The sequence below is a fragment of the Monomorium pharaonis genome, chromosome 9 (genome assembly GCF_013373865.1).
Source record: "Monomorium pharaonis isolate MP-MQ-018 chromosome 9, ASM1337386v2, whole genome shotgun sequence".
Classification (NCBI taxonomy): Eukaryota; Metazoa; Arthropoda; class Insecta; order Hymenoptera; family Formicidae; genus Monomorium; species Monomorium pharaonis.
This window is the reverse complement of record NC_050475.1, coordinates 16,531,818-16,552,539: the sequence shown is the minus strand read 5'-3', so window position 1 is coordinate 16,552,539 and position 20,722 is coordinate 16,531,818. Positions and strand designations below refer to the sequence as shown.

The 20,722-nt window shown below is 35.0% G+C and overlaps 2 protein-coding genes across 9 annotated transcripts in view; one reads left to right on the top strand and one right to left on the bottom strand.

The window, feature by feature from the left end:
- The window catches only part of LOC105838764 (fasciclin-3), a 329,393-nt gene extending 328,342 nt beyond the window's left edge, over positions 1-1,051 (bottom strand). For 2 of the 6 annotated variants that reach the window (XM_012684546.3, XM_036291818.1), the window contains exon 1: positions 592-1,051. In XM_012684546.3, the coding sequence (XP_012540000.2) occupies positions 592-715 (124 nt within the window). In that variant the 5' untranslated portion in view covers positions 716-1,051. The remainder of the gene's footprint in view (positions 1-591) is intronic. The other 4 variants (XM_012684549.3, XM_012684551.3, XM_012684548.3 and 1 more) reach the window with 3 other exon arrangements.
- Positions 1,052-1,201: 150 nt separating this feature from the next.
- LOC105836499 (tryptase-2) overlaps positions 1,202-20,722 on the top strand; it is a 140,971-nt gene continuing 121,450 nt past the window's right edge. Inside the window, exons 1-3 of one of the 3 annotated variants that reach the window (XM_036291821.1) lie at positions 1,202-1,438; positions 2,660-3,379; positions 11,845-11,981. In XM_036291821.1, coding sequence (XP_036147714.1) covers positions 11,861-11,981 — 121 coding nt within the window. In that variant the 5' untranslated portion in view covers positions 1,202-1,438; positions 2,660-3,379; positions 11,845-11,860. The other 2 variants (XM_036291822.1, XM_036291824.1) reach the window with 2 other exon arrangements.

Sequence of the window (20,722 nt, the reverse complement as noted above, 5' to 3'; positions counted from 1 at the left end):
GAAACGCGGCGGCGACGACGACGACGACGACGAGAGAGAGGAAAAGTTACGCCCGTCATTTGCCTAAACGCATTTGCCTCCCGTGGAGTTAAAAAGTCGCGAAGGAGATCGGAGAAAGCCGCTCTCCTCCGAGCCTGCTCCTCTTTTTACTTCTCCTCCACTCTCGAGCACGCGTCGGATCGTCACGACGAATCCGACACGCCACATCTCGACATTGTAGGTTAGACGATCAAGGATGGACGGCGCGGCATTATAAAAAACCGCGATCAAGGTTGCCGCGCCGTTTTACCGGCGCGCCGGGGATTCGAAACGAATTCGCCGCGCGCCGGAAGAGCACGCGATATAACGGCGGATGTACAAAGCCCACGGTAAAACCTTATTACAGCGAATCCCGTTCTGGAATCGAGCCGATCGCGCCCGCGGCATTCATTCGCGGGGTACCAGATCGTGTCCGATATACCCCCCCTCCTCCCCCCGGCTCGGTAAATGGCCATCGGCGCGGCCCCGGCGACGCCCGTGAAAATTACACGACAATGCTCTCGTCCATAACGGGATTTCACTGTGCGGTTATGTAACTTATATCACGCGCACCTTGTACAATCGATGAACAGAGCACGGCGATGACACAGGTCCAGGCGGCGATCGTCGTCATCCTGATGCTGTGGTGGCTGCTGCCGCTGCCGCCGCCGCCGCCGCTGGTAGCTCTCGTGCACATCACAGAAAAAAGAAGCACTGTACGCGAACTAAAATCTCCAGTCGCCGACAACTTCAGGTGGTGGTAGTAGTTTCGTAACCACGATGCGATGGAGCACAATAAAAAAAACTCGGGAGATCGACTCGCGAGATCGGCGGAATTGCCGGAGTTTTCCAAGTTTAACGCGGCCGCGAAACGGCGCGGTTAACTCGTCGCGCGACACGCGAACGTAGGAGTAGGGATCCCCGACGGTGTGCGATTTCGTCGTCGTCGTCCTCGTCGCGGAATGTCGACTTGTGTGACGAGACAGAAGCGTGACCGTGAGGAGCGACCAGAGAGCTCGACGCGCGAAGACCGTCTGCCGCGCGCGTTACTTTCCGAGCGCTTCGTGAGACATCGCCGGCCGCCCGAGTTCGCCCGAGCGCACGAACCGCGATCCCACTGCTTCCCCCTTCTCCCCACCACCGCCGCTCCAGTCGACCTGCCGTTACCGTGTCGCGCGCACCGTGTGTACGCGTTATTACCCTACCTACTTTCGTTCATAATCTTACGTTACGCACTCGAGGGGGGAGGGGGGAGGAAAACACATAACACGACGATCGCCTGTACAAAGTGCCGTGCCTACGTGCGTCTGTTTTGGAACGCGCGGTGCGTCGAATGTCATTGAATCGAATGAATTCTAATGACTTTACTCCTTTCGATTCCGTACGCTCCTTCTCGCTAGCTGAAGTTTACACGCGGCAGGTTGGTATTACGTATAGAAAAAAAACTCACGCGACGCGACGGCAATTTCACACGGCACACTTGCGAAATTATCGCGGCGACTGCCGGGGAAAAAAATTGTTATCGAACGCCTCGTTCGCCTTGTGCAATTTAACGGTCACTCGTATCGCCGTCGTATGAAATTCCCGATGCGACTGAAACGATCGGACAATGCGAAACAACGTATCTTGAAATATCCCTTCGAGTTGCAAATTTCGTTGCAAACGTTCGACACTTCCGAGCGGTATTTTTCCGAGCAAACTCCCCTCCGGACGGGAGAAACACGGGAGGCGATACGGAACGTGACCTTCAGGCGACACAACGGACGGACGGACGCGACGAGAAGCACAGTGAACCAAGGCTGCACCACCCATCAAAACACAATAATTTAGATTTATGTTGCGACACGTAAGGAAGATTCGAAATAACGTAGAAAAAAATTCGTACGATTCGCGAACGGCAAAACTTCACGCGACACACCCGTGTAGAATTTATCGCGGCGAGTGCGAGCAAAAAATTGTTATCAAACACTTAGCCTGCTTCCGTGATTACTCGCGTGGCCTTCGCGTGAAATTCTCGATGCAAAAATATCTTGACGTTGCAATCGACGTGAGGTAAATGACGCAGTCTCCACCGCGAGTAGAAGGAAACCTCTGTCCGGCGAGAAAGATCGCGACGGGACGTATTGCTCGTGATCGAGTGCAAGTTAATTAACACACCCCAGTCGTCCGGTCGACACGTTCGACACTTCCGAGCGCTATTTTTCCGAGCGGACTCTCCCCCCCTCTCCCCCCGAACGGGAAAAGTACGGGAGACGACACGGACAGCGCGACCTAACCTTCAGGCGACATCAACTGACCGACGACGTGACGAGAAACATTGTGAATGTGGCTGCGCCAGAAATCGCAAGCAGCCAGTTGCGACTTGCGACAGCCAACGAGCGCCTAGTTTCAAGTTAAAGCTCGACAGTCATTGGCTGTCGCAAGTCGAAGCTGGATGCTTGCGATTTCTGTAGACGAGGCTTAAGATTTCCGTTGCGACACGAAAGGAAGGCTCTCAATTAGCATACGCGTGCCTGACGTTTACTAAATCGGTTTCGTGTTACTCGATGAATTTTGTCGACCGTATCTCGCGTAGGGCAAAGTGCGAAACGGCGACGTGAAACGATGTACTTTGAGAAGTTCGATATTTGATTACATCAAGTCGACGCGGGATGCAACCTCCAGCGCGGCAGGAGGAGGAAAGGGAGCGGCGGAAGGAAGGGAGACTTACGGAATAAATACGCAACGAAAGGTACAATCGGCTAAACGTTAATTAACGTTCCCCCCCCCCTTCCCCTCTCCGGTAAGGCGGCTCGTCGTGTTCCGGCGTTCATTTCCGCGCGCAGGGACTTTGTATTATCGGTAACGAAAAAATACGTTTAATGAGATCGCGGCATTATTACGGACGGACGGACGGCGCGGAGTGTCGTGAACTTGGCGCAAAGTGAGTGCCCAGTCGAAACGAAAATGGTGGTCGGCCTCGTCGTCGTTCCGGGGACAGGAAAGATTCCAGGAATCGTGGAATTGTGCGCGCCACGGCGAGGCGACACCAAGTGTGCGTGTGCGTGGGCGGGTGCGTGCGTGCGTGCGACGGAGTGGCAGGTTTTTTTTTCCCGGGAGCGCGGACCGGTGATTCGCGCGTGCTAGTCGTGGCGCGTTTCATCGGCGCGGGGGGCGCGGGGGCTAAAATCGGGCGCGTAGTGTCGCGGCACCCAAGCGACGTCGTCGCAGGCGACCTGACGTCGATTTAGGTTCGCAGTGGCCCGGACAGCGCCGACCTCGGCGTCGCTTACTTCGGCAGCCCGTAGATCTAATCGCCCTCGACGTTATCCGTTTATCTCCGCTCAGCCCATGGACTCCCAGGACATCACACTTGGACAAGGTGAGTGCGACTCCGCCGTGTTACGTCCCGCGCGTTATATCTGTCGCGTTGTCGTAAAGGCTTAAAGATAATCGCGATGATGTATGAAACGGCCCGAAACGCAATTGTTCCTATCTGCGGTTATTCCGCGGGATTCCCCTTGTCGGACGAGGCGGCGCGATCAACCCGCCGGCGATCGGATCTCGACGAGACCCGTGACGTGAAAATTTTTATTATAACCTCTCCCCGCGATTTGTTTTGTGTATTCTGCGAAAACATCGGACGGTCGTGCACTTGCACGTGATTTTTTTTCCCATGTAAAAATATAGTATTTTTTTAAGATACTTGATCTATGCTTTTAACGTCGAACGTGATGTGTCGCACACCGTGAGCCATCAATACGTATGTAACATATCGATTGGAATAACCACGACGTTTCAGACTCAATCATTTTCCGTGTGACGTAATTTTAATTAACATTGTATTAAAAATGGTAGAAAATGATGTCTTTTCGCTTTTTTTCGAGCAAAAACAAGCACCTTCTTCATCTGCGTACACATGAGTAAACAATATTTAATACTGCTCATCGCGTTTACTTACGATAAATAATTAAAAATCTAAACTAATTGAATAAAGGTACTGCTCTTTTCGTTTACATTTTGTGCACGCACTTCGTCAATAGAGGCGAAAAGTCGCTAGATATAAATATTTTATTAAGAGAGAAGATGCCTCTCCAACTCGAGAGCTTAATCGCTGAATTTATCTTTAACTTCTTAAAATTTTGTGTAAAACAGTAAATGCCAGGGAAAAGGCGATGCGGCGAGATAGCCGCGTTTCTTTAAAGCACTTTGCAGGAAGTTGACTCATAATCTGAACGGGGTCTGTGTACAAGCCAACATTATACGCGAACGAGCGCGCATCTTTTGAGGCCACGGCCTGGAAAATGCACGTAACGAGGCCGTCTTTAATATTTTCAAACTTGAAAGAAGGGAAATTGGAGGTATCGCGATAAGGCTAATCGAAATCGAATGGTTCGTGTTCGAGCTGAACGCTCTCGGGTTACGTGAACGCGATTCAGCTCAGCGAATTGCTCGGCCACCGGTCGCTCGTCGTTATCGCGTCGCGTATAAAGTCCGGGAAAGGAGGGTAAAGATACGTGCGTCAAGAAGGCGTATGTACACAACGTGCGCGTAGCGCAGGTTAACCAACGCGCGACGAGAAACGAGCGATAACGGACGCGCGTGCTTTCGCGCGGGCACGCGCCCGGTTACGCGATTGTATTCCGCGCAACAACAATGAGGCGGAGGATCGATGCTTGCCCGTTTGTGTGCACGATATCGTTCGCCGCGAAAACGATTCCACGGTTACGGTACGGCGACGCACGTGACCGATACGACCGACGAGTCGGGCGGCGGCGGCATTTCACCGCACCGCGCGCCGGCGGCGATTGCTGCCGCAACCGATACTGCAACAACGGAGATGCCTCGGGGTGGAAGGTTTACCCGCGACGTGTAACAGGTAAAAGGAATGTTGATCGCGATCTCCCGGTTGTCACGGAACTACCGTCGTTGCATCCCGCCGCGTCTGTCATTTGCATGTGAATGCGTTCACGAGCACGGACGCACGTGCGTCCTTTTGAGCGCACATCCATCGAAATTGTGTCGGCTTAGGTTTTTGCCCACATTTCAATCTGCGGTGACTGAAGCAGATTGCTATTTTCGGAATAAAGAAAAAGGGAAAAGCTGTTTAATTGCGATTACGTCATTTGTACGTCATAAAGTTCAAATGAATCTGCCTAGTATTTTTTTTTCCACATTTTTTATTTTTATGCAACCACTGTTATTTGCAATAATTTTAATTTTGATAATAAAAAAAATGACTATCTTTTACGCTCTATGTGTGTAATAACAAGAAATATAAAAACTATTTTTTAATTATTATTTGTATGTATGAAAATAATAACTATCGTTGAAATTCGAAATTATGCGCTTGGTCGGATTTGTGCAATGCAGTTTAAATTTGTTTTGATGCAGTCATGATAAAATCATAATGTAAAATAAAGGAAAGAGTATTTAAGCGTGCAAATATTTTTCAAATTCCAACAAGCTGCATAAAATAAACAAATCGCGTTAAACCAAAACTTTCTGAATACGCGGCAAAACGGAATGAAGAAACTTCAAAGCCAAGCAACTCACGAGATGCACGGTTTCATACTCTTTCTGCGACGTTATTGATATTGTTGTACGTTTTGACGAGAATGTTTTAATAACAGATAGTAGACCAGTATTGCAGAATTTCTTTGAAATCTATCACAGTAATAATATTTTTTGCATACACAGCTGGGATAACAGTCGAAAAAACCAGAATATGTGTTCAAAATTCTTTTTTTCATCAGAAATATAAATATAAATATAACGATAAAAAACAAAAAATGGAATATTTAAAAAAAAACCTTGTTTATATAATGGATTACAACGAAATTGGATACACAGGCGTTAATAACGATATTTGATATCAAAATTCTAAAATTTCAGTTTGAGACAGTTGTGTATGTGGGTGAACATGTCATGTTGTGTGTGTGTGTGACGAAATAAAATATACATAAGTTCTGAGTCAAGAATCAAGAATATAAAATACAAAGAAATAAAAATAAGGAATTCAAGAATATATTGATATATCGAGAATGATATTAACTAATATCATTACTTCTTGTCAAATCGTTTTAATTTTAGTTCAAAAAGAATGATTTCGTCAAAATAACTAAAAATTTAGTTAGAAAGATACAGATCTGAAAATAATTTTATTTTCCATCAAAATAAATTGTGACGGACGCACAAGCTGGTTGCTAGAATATTAAAACATTTTGCAATATTACTCTGAGTCATCACCCTTGAATGCCCAACATATATAGTTATTTCAATAATGCAACAAAGTTATTTTCAGATCTGTATCTAGCTAAATTTTTAATTAAACTTTAGCAAAATTGTTCTTTCCGTTTGTGTGCCCGGAAACCAATGCTCAGTTATCCAAAATCTGCATGACAGTTTTTGTTGGGTAAAATCGCTTTTATCTTTTACACCGTGACGTGAAATCGCTAGCCCCGTTATCATTAGAGCAGCGTTGGTCGCGGTCTACAATCTTTTAGGGGTGAAGTTTCAATATGTGGTCTCGGTAGCGCCGTTTCTCCATCAGAAGGTATGCTGCCTATGGAATCAAGTAATCGAGTTGACGATAGTTGTGGATCCGCATATGCGTATGTGTAATTGTATTAATGGACAGACGAATTCGACATCGTGGTGGGTACTATTTGCTTCTCGTAAAGCTAAGTTACAATTCTCAAATCATCCATTTATTGTATAATTCATTTCTCCCGTATGCCATTCCATATTCCATAAAATTAACTCATTTAAGATCAATTGATCCAACTTCTTGGTAAACTTACCTATCAGATAAATATTTGTTTTTATTTATTTAAGAAAGAAATGAAGATAGACACATGCTTACCTCGTAGGTAAGTTTACCAAGAAGTTGGAACAACTGGCCCTTAGAGTCGATTGTTCCAACTTCTCTTATAAAAAATGTAATACTGAGCAGTATTAAATTGGCCAGTAATTATTACTTATTTTAGGTATTAAAAATATTAACAGCAGTACTCTTAATACTTAAAATAAGTATTAATTACTATCCAATTTAATATACTGTCCATTTGTATAAGGATTTTTGGTAAACTTACCTATCAGATAAGCATGTGTCTATCTTTATTTTTTGCTAAATAAATAAAGACAAATTTATATTTACTTGATAAATAAGTTTACCAAGAAGTCCGAGTAACCGGCTCGCATTCTCTTAAACATACTTTTTGTAAAATCCAATTTTTTTTTCGTATTTCGTGTTTTCTTATCATTTGCGACAAAAGTAGTTTGACAGTAAGACTAATATTATACCGCAAGGATAACAGATTTTAGCTGATAAATAATAATTCTTTAATTATTAATTATTTGAATTACATGCTTGTATGAATGTGCTTTATTTCTAACGCTGCAGCATTTGTTGATGCAATATGTCAAAAAGTTCCGTCAGTGACATAATTTTTTGCTTAATCGATGATTATCTTGATAGTTCACGTTTTTATCAAAATATTCAAATCTTGTAGCATATGTACAAAATGATTAATCTTTACACACATTTGTATTGCTGTAAGAAAATATTAGGAATTTTTTTAAACAAAAATAGTTTGAGAGCTTGATTCTTTAAACAAAAATTGTTTCTCGATTTTTATATTTATCTCAATTTGTATTTTTATTTATTTTTGTATAAAAAAAAAACATTATTGCTAGTGATTGTAAAAATATTGTCTATGAAGATGCAAGAGTAACGTTCTAAATACCGTCAACACAATCTAGTGTAACGAGCTGCAACGACAGTAGCTGATGCTGGTAAATGTTGATCCCCTAACTAACGGCAAGCCGATTTACATGTTTGTATAAACACATGCTTGAGTACTCAATGAATATTAAAAGACCCATTACTTTATTAGTTAATTTGTATATAATATTCTGTCTTTCTAGAAAATAAAATATTAACAAATGCATACTTTTACTATTGACAAGAAATTTTTGACAAGATTGAGACCGATTACTTTGTTAACACAAGTTGTTAACAAGAATGCACGACTTTTAAGCTTCTCTCTCTTATAATTTGCTATAATATTTAAATATTGAATTATAGCATTTTAAAAGAAGATTGATTTATATACATTATATGAGCTTAAATAAATGATGATTTAGCAATTTGGTTATTTATGAATTTAATAGACCAAAAATTTGCAATTTTATGTATTTATTGTTAGCGAGAGAATTTTTACTTATAAATCTCTAAAACGTTTTATGCAACATAACAAGAAATGCATGATGCGGCTTACGACATTAACGAAATGTAACGAAGACCTTCAATTTACAACTTGTTTGCGAAAAACCTTTCAATTTACGCGATTCAAATGTCATATCCTGTGCGGGTTATTACTGTAATCAAATGAACGCTGTCCAATCAATGTAGATTCATGTTACAGTAATACTTATCTATTACTTTGATCACGAAGCTCCTCTACGCTGCTATCAGTTTACCGGATATATAAGATACGTAAGAAAAATATATTTAGATTATTTTTATTTTTCTGTTATCATTTTTATTTGATACTGCTTATTTATTACAGAACTGATTACTTCGAGCAATTCTATTATTTTAAAACTACATCTTTAAATATTTAAAGAAATAATACGTTTTATATACATAAAAAAATATATATATTAAAGATATACATTAAAGATTTAGCCTTTTTCCTTTTAATAAATATTGAGTTTAAAAATATCAAGTTAGAAAAAAGCATCCGTAATTAATGATATAATAAAATAATTATATATACATATATACAAATTTATGAAATTTTAACATATTTAATCCTGTTGTGTTTTTCATTATAATTTATTGATTTCTACAACATTGTTAAATTTATTTTTTTGCTCAATTGACTTAACACTTGACTTCTCAATTGGTTTTAACCTCGTAATTATTCAAGGTTTTTTTTGCAATTTTTGCAAAACGCTAAGCGTGCGAATCACGTTATATCAACATGAGTGGAACGTTCTTAGTACGCCTCGAAACAATTTAAAGTCTCATAATTGACAGGAACATGTGCGTCGCGTAATTGCATTAGCATTCATTATTGCGCGCGACGAAACTTCGTGCAAAAATGGATTTGGCTACTCGGCTTCGTTACGCTAATAGACTCCTTGTTATCTCTTTAACGCAGTAGGTGCTCTCGGTATCGCAATTAGCATTATCCTATCAACTTATTTATCTTTCTATTTCGAATTTGAGACCAAACCTGATTGCCTGTTTATACTTGATTGTCCTAGACGAGGGGGTGTATTGTCTGAGGATTACTAAACGGATTTTGCCATCGGCAAAAGTATGCAAACGAGTTCTCGAGGAAAAAATTGTGCGATAATTTTTCTTCTTCGCGAGCGAATAGAAATTCCGTAATGTAATGCCGCTACCGAAGCATGTCGCGATCAAGGCGAATATTAAATAGAGATACAGAAAGAACATATCATTGCGGGAAGATACGAATTTTAAAGTCGTTGCACTTACTCGTAGCTTTGATAATATTTAAACAATGGTAAGAATAAATGGATAAAGATCAAAGTTGCCGTAAAACTTTCATAATATCTTCTCCTATCGCTATTTAAGCAGAATCAAATATTAAAGTTACAGTCTTGTAAATGTATTTTTATTGAAGCTGACACTTGTTGAAAACATTCGTGTAATTCCGTACCATAGACATCCGTTTTCCCTTTTCTTTCTTTTGCCTTTATTGTGTCTACTAAAGATATTATCTTGCCAATAATAATTGAATTGCAATACAAGTACTATTGCATACAAGTTATTTTAAATGTTTATTAATAGAAATTTATTATTTTTTTATAATGCTTTTATTATTGCATTAATTAATTTGATTAATTGATTAATTATTATTGCATTTTAGAAGAATGAATCTAATTGCATAATTATTTGAAAAACAATATTTAATTGTTGTAAAAGATATGTATGGATATTTTTATTATTATTATTACTTTTTTCAATTAATATATTTAAAAAAAATAAAACAGCGATTTTTATAAATGTAGAATATGATTGTAATTATTATGTTTTTTGGAATAATTTAATTTCATGTTTGTATTTATTAAAATTGTAATTGTTACATTCGGTAGATTTTACGATTTCCCTTATCCGCTGACAATCGAAGTAAAAGGAAATCATTAACGGTTATAATTAATGATTCAAAAACTACGCTGGTTCACTCGGTTGTCATATTTAAAACCAACAAACTTTAGTAATGATTGATAAATAGAATTGGAGTCTTATGCTGAGACAGTGTCTAAAAATCCTAGAAACGGAGATTAGACGCTATCCCACATTTTCCGGTCACAAAAAATGCGTTTGACCTGAGACACTTATCCTTTTTATTGTGTACCTGCGGGAGCTAAGTTTGTTGCATCTTTCCCTGGCTCACCTTCTTTTCTTGAATATTCTTTTATTGATGGAAACGAAAATTTATCCTATAAGGCTGGACATAACAATAATTTATTTATTATACATTTATCATTTTATTTTTTACATAAAATTATTAAAAAAGCTATTTTTTAGAAATATTTATTAAAGATTTTTGTAATTTGAACAAACATTCAAGAATTAAAATTTTATTTTGCGAAAAATAAACGAAGAATTAAAACAAAATTTTATTTTGCAAACAAATATTAGATATAATAATTAAATTTAACAATTTTTTCTTTAAAAGCAATATATAAATTTTTTATATTTTTATTTGAAAAAACATTTAATAATATGAATACCACAATTAAACAACTTGTTATTGAAAATATATAATATATAAACATATCAATCAAATTTTAAAAACGTTTGCTGAACTAGAAGTTAAGTAATAATATTATTACAATTTTTTTGAGAATTTTACATTTAAATGATTAATTGTTATATTCAATAATATTAATTAATTTAATACGAAATGTAATCTGTGCAATAATCTGTTCATTAAAAGTAATAAGAAAAGTAATAAGAAAGGAATAGAAATATTTAACGTAAATTTTATAGCGTGATAACTGAATATTTTGGAACTGTTAGAAAACGTTAGACGCCTGTTCTTGAATTTTTCGTGACTTGGTGTTTGTGTTATGGTGGTCTTCGGGTTTGTGTTGTGTGCATGGAGAACAGTTATCGTACTTACGGCGCGTTATGATTACTCGAAGTTACCATACTATCATTTGCATAATAGATTAAACAGGTAGCAGCAAAAATCTCTTTTTGTGTTGTTTCTCAAGATTCGCGATTACTTCCTACGATTGATAACTCGTGATCGGACGTGATTATAACAGTTCGTAGACGTATACCAAAACGACGAATATTTACTGAGATGGATATTTTGACGATTTACTTACTCAGAATAAATAAAAATCGCAATAAGAGAGATAAGATTAATTATTTCAGTATAACATGTGCTAATCGCTTTTTTAATGGTTTTTAATTTAAACCGCTTTTAAAATAATTACATATAGGATTGAATGTATATGTCGCGTCGCGCTTAAATTTTTTCGCTTGTTTATATTTATTTTATCAATATTTATTTTTTACTTGTATATATTTATTGCTTATTACATACTTTGGAATTTTTTTTAGAACACGGAATGATATAATTGAAATCAACCGAAATGTAAAAGTCGTGATACACTATTGTTTAATAACACATTTTTCTTTCGGAAAATTTATGCAATCGAGATGTATTACCATAATATTGTATTTTGATTATATATTTTGTAATCGGGTTTTCACGTTCAACAGTTTGTCATATTCTAATTAGTCAATAACTCGAGCCATTAACTTTATTAATCGTATTTTATGTAATGTTTCAGTGCGACGGAGTGAAGTATGTTTTCGACAGCGAGTGTTGTGCATGTGCCACGAAGAACCAGCAACAGTGGAACAACAGTGGAGCAACAGAGGAGGAAGAGGCTCGGGAAGCATCGAGCGACAGCACAGCAACCTCAAAGTAAGTAATATTGTATTTTATTTATTTATTTACTTGGTACAGTTTTTTGTGGAATTAATTAATTTCGGCAATGATATATAAGTTTATTTTATGTTGTTGTATAATATGTATAAAATATTTTTTGACTGAAATATTAAATATATAACTAGTAGTAGATATTAGAGTTATATATTAGAATAAAAATTACATAAAAAAAACATCTACAATGCATTTTTAGTAAGTCATATCCACTGTAAAATACTCTGTATTTTTTGCCTTTATCACAAATATAACTTTCACAAATATATAAGGAAGTTTCAGATTTAAATTTTCAATGTTATATATAAATTGGAATAAAAGGCTTTATTTATTTGTTCAATAAGTTCATATCTACAAAAATAGTTATTTACAATTTAAATTCTTTTTCGAGCGTTGTAAATATTTTCAAAGTAATTAAAAAATATCATAAATATCTAGCTTAACTGTAAATAAAGCTTAATTGTAAATGAGTGATATTTGAAATAGATCAATGTTACTATAGTTGTCCATTTTTCGCGATTATATCTTCGCGCGAATATTCGTACGAATTTTGGGCGAAGAGTAATGCTGACATCTGCAATTCTCTTCGCGGCAAACGCTTCTCGCGCTTTAACGCGCAAACGTGCACGCCGGTTCAATGAGTCGGTAATATTTTCGTAGAACCATTATGCGCAATTATTCCACAATTGCGCCCAATTTCTACCATTGCGCGAAGGCTGGAATGGATATTATGTAACGGTAGAGTAACGGCGCATCGGCCATTAATATTTCGCGCTTGTCATCGAAATTCAATTTCCGCATGGTGGCCGACGCTCGCCAGGAACTCTAATTCAGTGTCTGTGGTCGCGTCAATCAACTATAACATCGGCCAACTAGCTGGAAATAATTAACGCCTTGCACGTTGTAACTAGTAAACATCTCCATTGCTCAATGCTATTGCACGATTAGACGATTGTCATTCCTTTCCCGTTCATGTCGGACTTCCGTCGATTTGCATAATTTTATCAATCGTAACTCTCTGATATACTCATCAAATGTGAATATAAATACTATCCATTAATTACATATTTAACATAATATTTTTCTATCATTTTAAATAGCCCTCAAGAGACAATCATGTATAAACACGTAATCAAAAATATATAACAAATGTCGCACTTCAAAGAATAATATTTAGTGTTAAAAATATATTATTATAAAAAATTTATCATTTTCAAAAGATAAAAATGTATTAAATAGAAATCAATAAAAACTGCTAATTAATGAGTTTTTCTAATCAAGAAGAAATATTTTGCGCACGACAGTTTTTGATATCTGTCTTCTTTCGTAAAACAAATAACATATTTATTATAAACTGTATGCAATTAACAACACTTGCATACGTGATTATCCGATGATAATCACGTATGCAAGGTTTTTAATCATTCAGTTTAATGGGTGACCAGGGAAATTGATTGTCACAAAGTGACAAACGGCTTTAATTCAAATAATTGCACGGTGCAATTAGATCTTTAATTCACGGTAAAAATAAGGCGCGCGCACACACACACACATACTTTTCGGCAACATTGTAAATGCTATAGTGACCACTTTTTGAGAGATCGAACAAGCGGTGTTTATTTCTGTTGTATAATAATAAAATGCTTTAGTGCAAATATTCATTTCTAATATGATTCTACATATAAAACCCGATATCGCGAGCACCGTATCTTTCATAGAATTACAAATAAAAACTTCTCGGTATCGATATTCATTAGGTGTACAAAAGCACGATACTTCCCTGGATCATTCGAGTTTTTTTGTCGAAATATTCGATAAAATATTTTCAGAAAAAGAAATAAATATTGTGACGCGAACTGCGTTACTCGTAAATTATGTTGTTTTCTTGCCTATCCGTAGGTATCCAATTTCCTAGTGAATGCCGGAACGTTCAATCCGTAAGAAACTGAGTTCGACGTAATATACGTGCCAGCGGGATAGGTATGCGGAAAATTTTAATACTACATTTGGTCTTACTAACTCAGAAAGGGGGCAGAGACCTACAATTTATGCCTACGTCAGTGAAATAGTAGTAGCTATATCAAACGTATATGCATTTGGCATTCGTAAAGTGTATTCGTTCTATCATTTGATAGAAACATTAATAATTTATATAAAATTTCTATTCCGTAACAACTTTACGTTGTTTTATTTAAATGATATGGTGATAAGTTATTAATAATTAATTAATTTAAATGGATGGGCTATTTAATTATAAGATTAAATGAAATCAACGCGCGTTAAGAGAATTAAATTTATAAAATAAATTTTTCCTAAAGCTGACTTAGAACGTATTACGTGACTGACATAATTCACGTGACATATGCGAATTTTTAAATTTTTTTGTTTTTGCATTACATTTATATAATATTTAACACTTAAAAAGTCTAAAAAAAGTAATAAAATATAAAAAGATCTGCAGAATACACACACGAATGCATCAAATCTGTCAGAGATACAAAATTTTATTAGAGATATAGGCAAAAAGTAGAAGAAAAAAATAAATTAAACATCTGTTGAATATTAACTACAAATATCAATAATTTTTTCCTTTGCTGTAAATATCAATTTACATGTATTTTACCAATTTATTTTAATTTACATAAATATCTGCTTTTAGTATTAATCAAACATAAGAAACACTCCACCAAGAAATTAAAATAAGAAGTATATTTATGTTTCAAAAGTTTAACCAATTATAATATTCACAAATTCAAAATTGTCCAAACAATTATTATAGTTTCTAAAAAACATTTTCTAAAAAATTTATCTATGTGCAAAATACTCAACAAAATCAGTGATCAATAATGTTTTCTATGAAATTTAAAATCAATTTCCTTTTTTTACAAAAATTAATCTATGACATAATTTTATCGAGTTTACTCTATCAATAAAACATTTTTTACTATTTTTTTTATATATATTTTCAAGAATGCCAATAAATTTTAAATAATTAGTATATTTTGTAATTATTATTCTATCGTATGATAAGACATAACGTGTGCTAATAAATGATACAAAACGGTATTAATGAACTCTAGTTGTATGAATATATCTTCCAGTACATAATACATCGAAGGATAATTGCATAATTAAGTATTAACCCTAATCTGTCCTAACCCATCCATTTATAATTAACGGATATATGAAATGTTATTAATCATAAATAATATTTTTATATTTTATATATAAATTTAGGAAATACTTAATTTAATTGGGAAATATTTAAATCACATATTATATGTGTGTGTGTGTGTGTGTGTGTGTGTGTGTGTGTGTGTGTGTGTGTGTGTGTGTGTGTGTGTGTGTGTGTGTGTGTGTGTGTGTGTGTGTGTGTGTGTGTGTGTGTGTGTGTGTGTGTAATACATATATATGTATAATAATTGATAGATCCGGGTTGTTTTAATTTAAAATAAAATATAACTCACTGATACGAAGCGCAACAGCGGAATTGTATAATACGTGCAATCTATGTTGAACTATAAAGAACAAATATGCTTAAGTTATTACAATATTTAAAATAATTCCCATTTAAAAAATATTATTCATTTATTACTTATCTTATTTTTTGGATAAATATTTTTTTTAATAATTATGTGACAAAAAAAGATTTTTCTTCTTGTAAAACTGTTTCAAATTTTATAAATAAAAGCTTAATTGTTATGTAAATAATTCAAATCTTTAATATATAAAAAATATGCTATAAAACACGTTATATTATGATATATATGGTATGTAAATTTGATATAAGCCTATGCGCGCATGTACGGAATTAATTATATATAAATATATAAATATATTACAAATATTAATACTATTTTATAAAATATTAAAAATTTCTCATAAAATACATATATATAATATTAAACAAATTTCAATTAATTTTTTATAATGTTTTTTAAAACAGTTTAGTAGGGAGTTTTTAGCATAAAGAAAGTATTATTTGCAAATAAGATTTTATTAAATATATGAAATATATATTTCGAATTTGTATTTTTATACGTGTAATTGATTTTAAACTCGATTTAACTGAAATTTAAGTATAAGAAAGTTACATAGTCAATAACGGTACGCATGACAATCGTAAAATTGTCGAAAGAGAATTGTAGAAATGCAGAGTTAGATCTGCAGAAAATTAACCGTTCTTGCAATTAGTTTGAAAGGGCATCCGAGAGTATAGAAGCATGGCGATCGATTCACTCGTATATCGTTGTGGCATAATCGCATTTGCATGCTGTACTTTGTACAGAGTCCAATAAAATCCTCTTTCGAATGTCCAATGAATGGGGCTATTACGGCCGGCTTCGCGAGCTCATTCCTGAAATATGCTTTGCACCATCAAGATTTTCGAATTTGTCGCTGCAAATCCGCACTTAAATTCTCACATTGTCTGTCTCTGTGAACAGATACGTTTCATTCGGACGAATCTTTATTCCAGTAACGCGTGGGGCACCTCGATATAAAATTTACCATTAAAAACGTGCTTTACTGTAATGTCGATTACAGAAACATTTTTTCACAAATTCCATATTGCACCTTTTTCACAGAACGTTTATTATTTCATTCGAGTTTTAATGGAAATGGCTAACAACAGTCGGATTCTAATAAATTAATTTTGCTTTGAATATCTGTATATTTAGAGTGGTATATAAAATAAATAATACTTAGGAACACGGAATCTATTTTACTAAACTAGTACATTAATAAGTTATAGAAGTTAATTTGTGTCAAAAATTTTTTGACTTATATGCAACGATTTCAACAATCCATGCTTTATTTTATACAGCTATTTCGTCACATTAAATTTTATCTTGTTGAAAGCACATTTGGTTTTCAAAAGGAAATTCGCAAAGCAAATCTAGTAAATTCTTAATAAATTCGGTCTTGTTTCTGTTTCTCTTTAAATTAAAGAATTAATGAATATATATTTTGAGAGAGGCAAATTTCCACGTTTCCAAACAAAGAGAATAACTATAATTTATTATTTATAGTTCAGATATATAAACTATTCTAGCTTTTGTACAATAAATTTTATCCCGGACGTTATTGATTATACCTCATGATACAGAACTACACCTATAAATAAATGATTAAAAATTTGTTTACGAACAAAAGCTCCATGATATTTTTATCAAAAATACACCTATAGAAGAAATAAATTTTAATTTTCTTTTTATTTATATGTATATGTAATGTATATTTCGCGTTAATCTGGTTGTATACGCAACGGAATTCAGAGTGCATAATCGAATACGAAATAATGCGCACAATGGAATGTTACTAAATTCGAATCCTCTATCGACGGAATTACAATACAGTGAATGGCAAAAGGTTACAGTGGCTATTTCTCTCATTGAAAATTGAAGTTGCACAAGGATTCAATTCCACGAGGCGGCAGAGAATCTATTTTACCGTACACAGAGAACAACCAGAGAACTTCGTTTCGTAACTAGGGAGAGTTGGTCTAATTTCGCAGAAAAGATTAGCGAAGAGCTAATAATCAGATTATCTGCTTTAAAGCGTGCTTTTCTTATGTTTCTATTCTGGTTATTTGGGTTGCAATGGATGCAGCGATTTATTTCTCGAATGCTATATCGACAATTAATTGTTTACAAAGACTTGATGTATCATACGAATATTATTTAAACGTTCTGTAACTATACTGCTTTTTTTCAAACTTGTACTTTAGTCTTTTATCGAACATGTCGATTTTTCCAAAAGTGATAGATATTTGAACAACAATTTTACCAGTGAAACGAATAAGCGAAATGACTCATAAACCATGTCAATATCGACAATCTATCTTGCAATTTTTAATCTCAACACATTCACATCGCTTTTTCACTGCGGCCCATATTTCTTTTACGCATCTGTCTCGTAACAGTTGTTTCTCCGATTTGGTTATAACAATAGATAACTAAATGCGTATCTCAAAAAAATTGTCTTAAAATAATTTAAATAAAAGAATATTTTACCTTATTTGTATTATATTTTTATTAAAAACATTAGAAGTTAACTTCGATTAAATTATTTTGATAGCACATTGTGAATGATTGATAAATACCGATTCTACCATTAATAGACGAAAAAAATATTTTTAGAAATGTGAAATGTCTAAAGGCTCCGTTCTCTCTAGAGTACTCTAGACGCATAAAAAACCGATGCTTTGAATCGAGAGAGATACAAAGTATAATTCATATAATGCATTCTTACAAGAACCCGATAATTGGATATACGAAGACGCGATTGAGAATCCCGTTCACAATGCGTCTGGCTTCGATTTTCAATAGTTGGTTTTGACAAGCACTTGCCTCTCTCTATACAAAACTTCATACATAGATATACGATACGATAAGCAACATTACTATTATTATCTGATTGATTTTATTGTGCTGTATCTCACAAATTGTTCATGTTTCTTCAAAGAGTGCTATACTAAGCAATTAACAAGTGAAAATGACAAAGAATATTATCTGTATTAAAAATCAATGCAAACGATACAGATTTTTTTTGCAAAGTTCGCAATTTATACGTGAAAAGTTATGGATATGTAACAGTCGTGCACAAAAACGATCGCGGGCTCAATAAAGTTTATATGGGAATTTTATCACGTTAACAAAATCACGCGCTAGTTATTATACATTTAATAGCATACATGCAATAACATAGTCAGTTTGATCCACAGATGCGGGAAAGTTGTTATAATAGTTGGTCATAATTGGCAAACGAATTCTCCCGTATATTAACTACCTCGTTATCCCGCGCATTCGTTAAAATAATTGTGAGTATATAATTGTGAGTCGATAAAGTGCGATCCCTTCAGAAACGTGTTGAAATTGCGCTATCGACGAGATAACGCGCAAAACACGAAATTATCCCCGGTCGCGTAACGATTTGCCCTGAACTCTTTCTCTCTCTCTCTCGAAATAAAGTGTTAAATAAACGCAAGAATTCACCGCGAAAAATCAAATACTGCAAAAAATAAACAAAAAGACATTCCAGGCAGTAGGTACGACAGCTTTTTCTTCTCTTGCGGCCTAATTATACGAAGTCGTAATTTAACTAACCGTGATGGAGCCGAGATTCCATCTAAATTCCGAACATGGAGGGTCGAGTCTTTCTTCACAGATAGAATAACGCGCTATTAATGCACAGAGTAAAATGCGAATAAACATGCTAAAAGATTTATTTTTTATATATGCGTACTTATATATATATATTGATTGCTAATGTGTGTTTTAATTAATATTATTAATTTATATAAACTTAATTTCATTAAGGGGATCCTAAAGTCGTCTGTTTTACCGACATTCTATTTAACTATTTAGTTTCGAGTTGAATTTACAGAATTGAAAATCTTTTTACATGTTTAAAGTACGTACACAAATAAACCCGAGGACGATTAAATCAAGACTAAAAATGCAAAATATTTTTAAAGTTTATTTGTTCATCAAAATATTTGCTTCAAAATACAAGTTATGCAGCTTATACGTACAAATGAATGATACACCGCAGTTCGAAATAAATTGAGGAATAAGACTATATTCGTCAAATTACGACTACAAGCCGTAAAAAAAAGTTATTTATTGAATTAAATTTTGTTCATTTAAGCGCGAATAATCGATTTTCCTTTATTATGTGATTTACTTTATTTGCATAAATGAGAACATATGCTTTATCCATTTTTTGAAACTGGCATATGTACATCATCTAGTAAATAACTATTCTCGAATAAATGAAAATATTTTTCTGACAGACGGCTAATCGATATGTCGACGTGATTATTAATCGAGGCTTTGACGTTGTGAAATTTTTCTTTCTATTTTATTCATGTTGAAAGGAGTAATAATAAACGGCTTTGAGTGGAATAAACGCGATGTCCTATCGGTGGCACGACCGCAGGTGCATTATTACTTTTCGAAGAGTACCATTGAATAAATCTCCCTGACTTGGTTTTATTATCCGATCCACGCGGCGGATCGTTTAGAAATCGGCAAATCGACTATATATAGACGATAACGCTAGGTATCCGCGGATCGATAATTTGCCGCGCCACTGATTGAAATTTGTTCATACATCACTTACTCCGGCTCGGAACGCACCGCGTTGATTGTGAGAGATTTATCGATGCCGCGCGACTATAACGAATTAAAAAATCAAGTATTATTGACCCGTTACGCGCCGGGCGTGTTTCGATTTTCGTCCGTGATGCAATCAGCTCCGGTAACGAGTTAACTTTTCGATGACGAATTAAACGTTTTAATTTGCTCGCATCGAATCGTTTGTTACTCTTGAAACGCGAAATGACAAGCGTTAGCACCTGCAACATTTATATATTTTTTTTGTCTCTCACTTTTTCTCTTTTACTATATTTTCACTTATATCCATTCTATATAATTTATTAATGACAAATTAAAAAAATATAACAGTATTTAGTTTTTTTAATTTCAGTGAAAAGTTTCAATATTTAATTACACGAAATTTAGTTTGTGAATAACTATAAATATCTAAATTTTTAATTAAAAAATTAATTAAACATTTGAACTATTACGTTATTTAATTGTTGGCAGAATAATATGAACAATAAAAAAAAATTAGCAAATTGTAATGATTATCACAAAAATGTTTTATATAGGATCACATCGAGGTTAATTAAATGGCCACAACGTGAATAAATTGTGTAA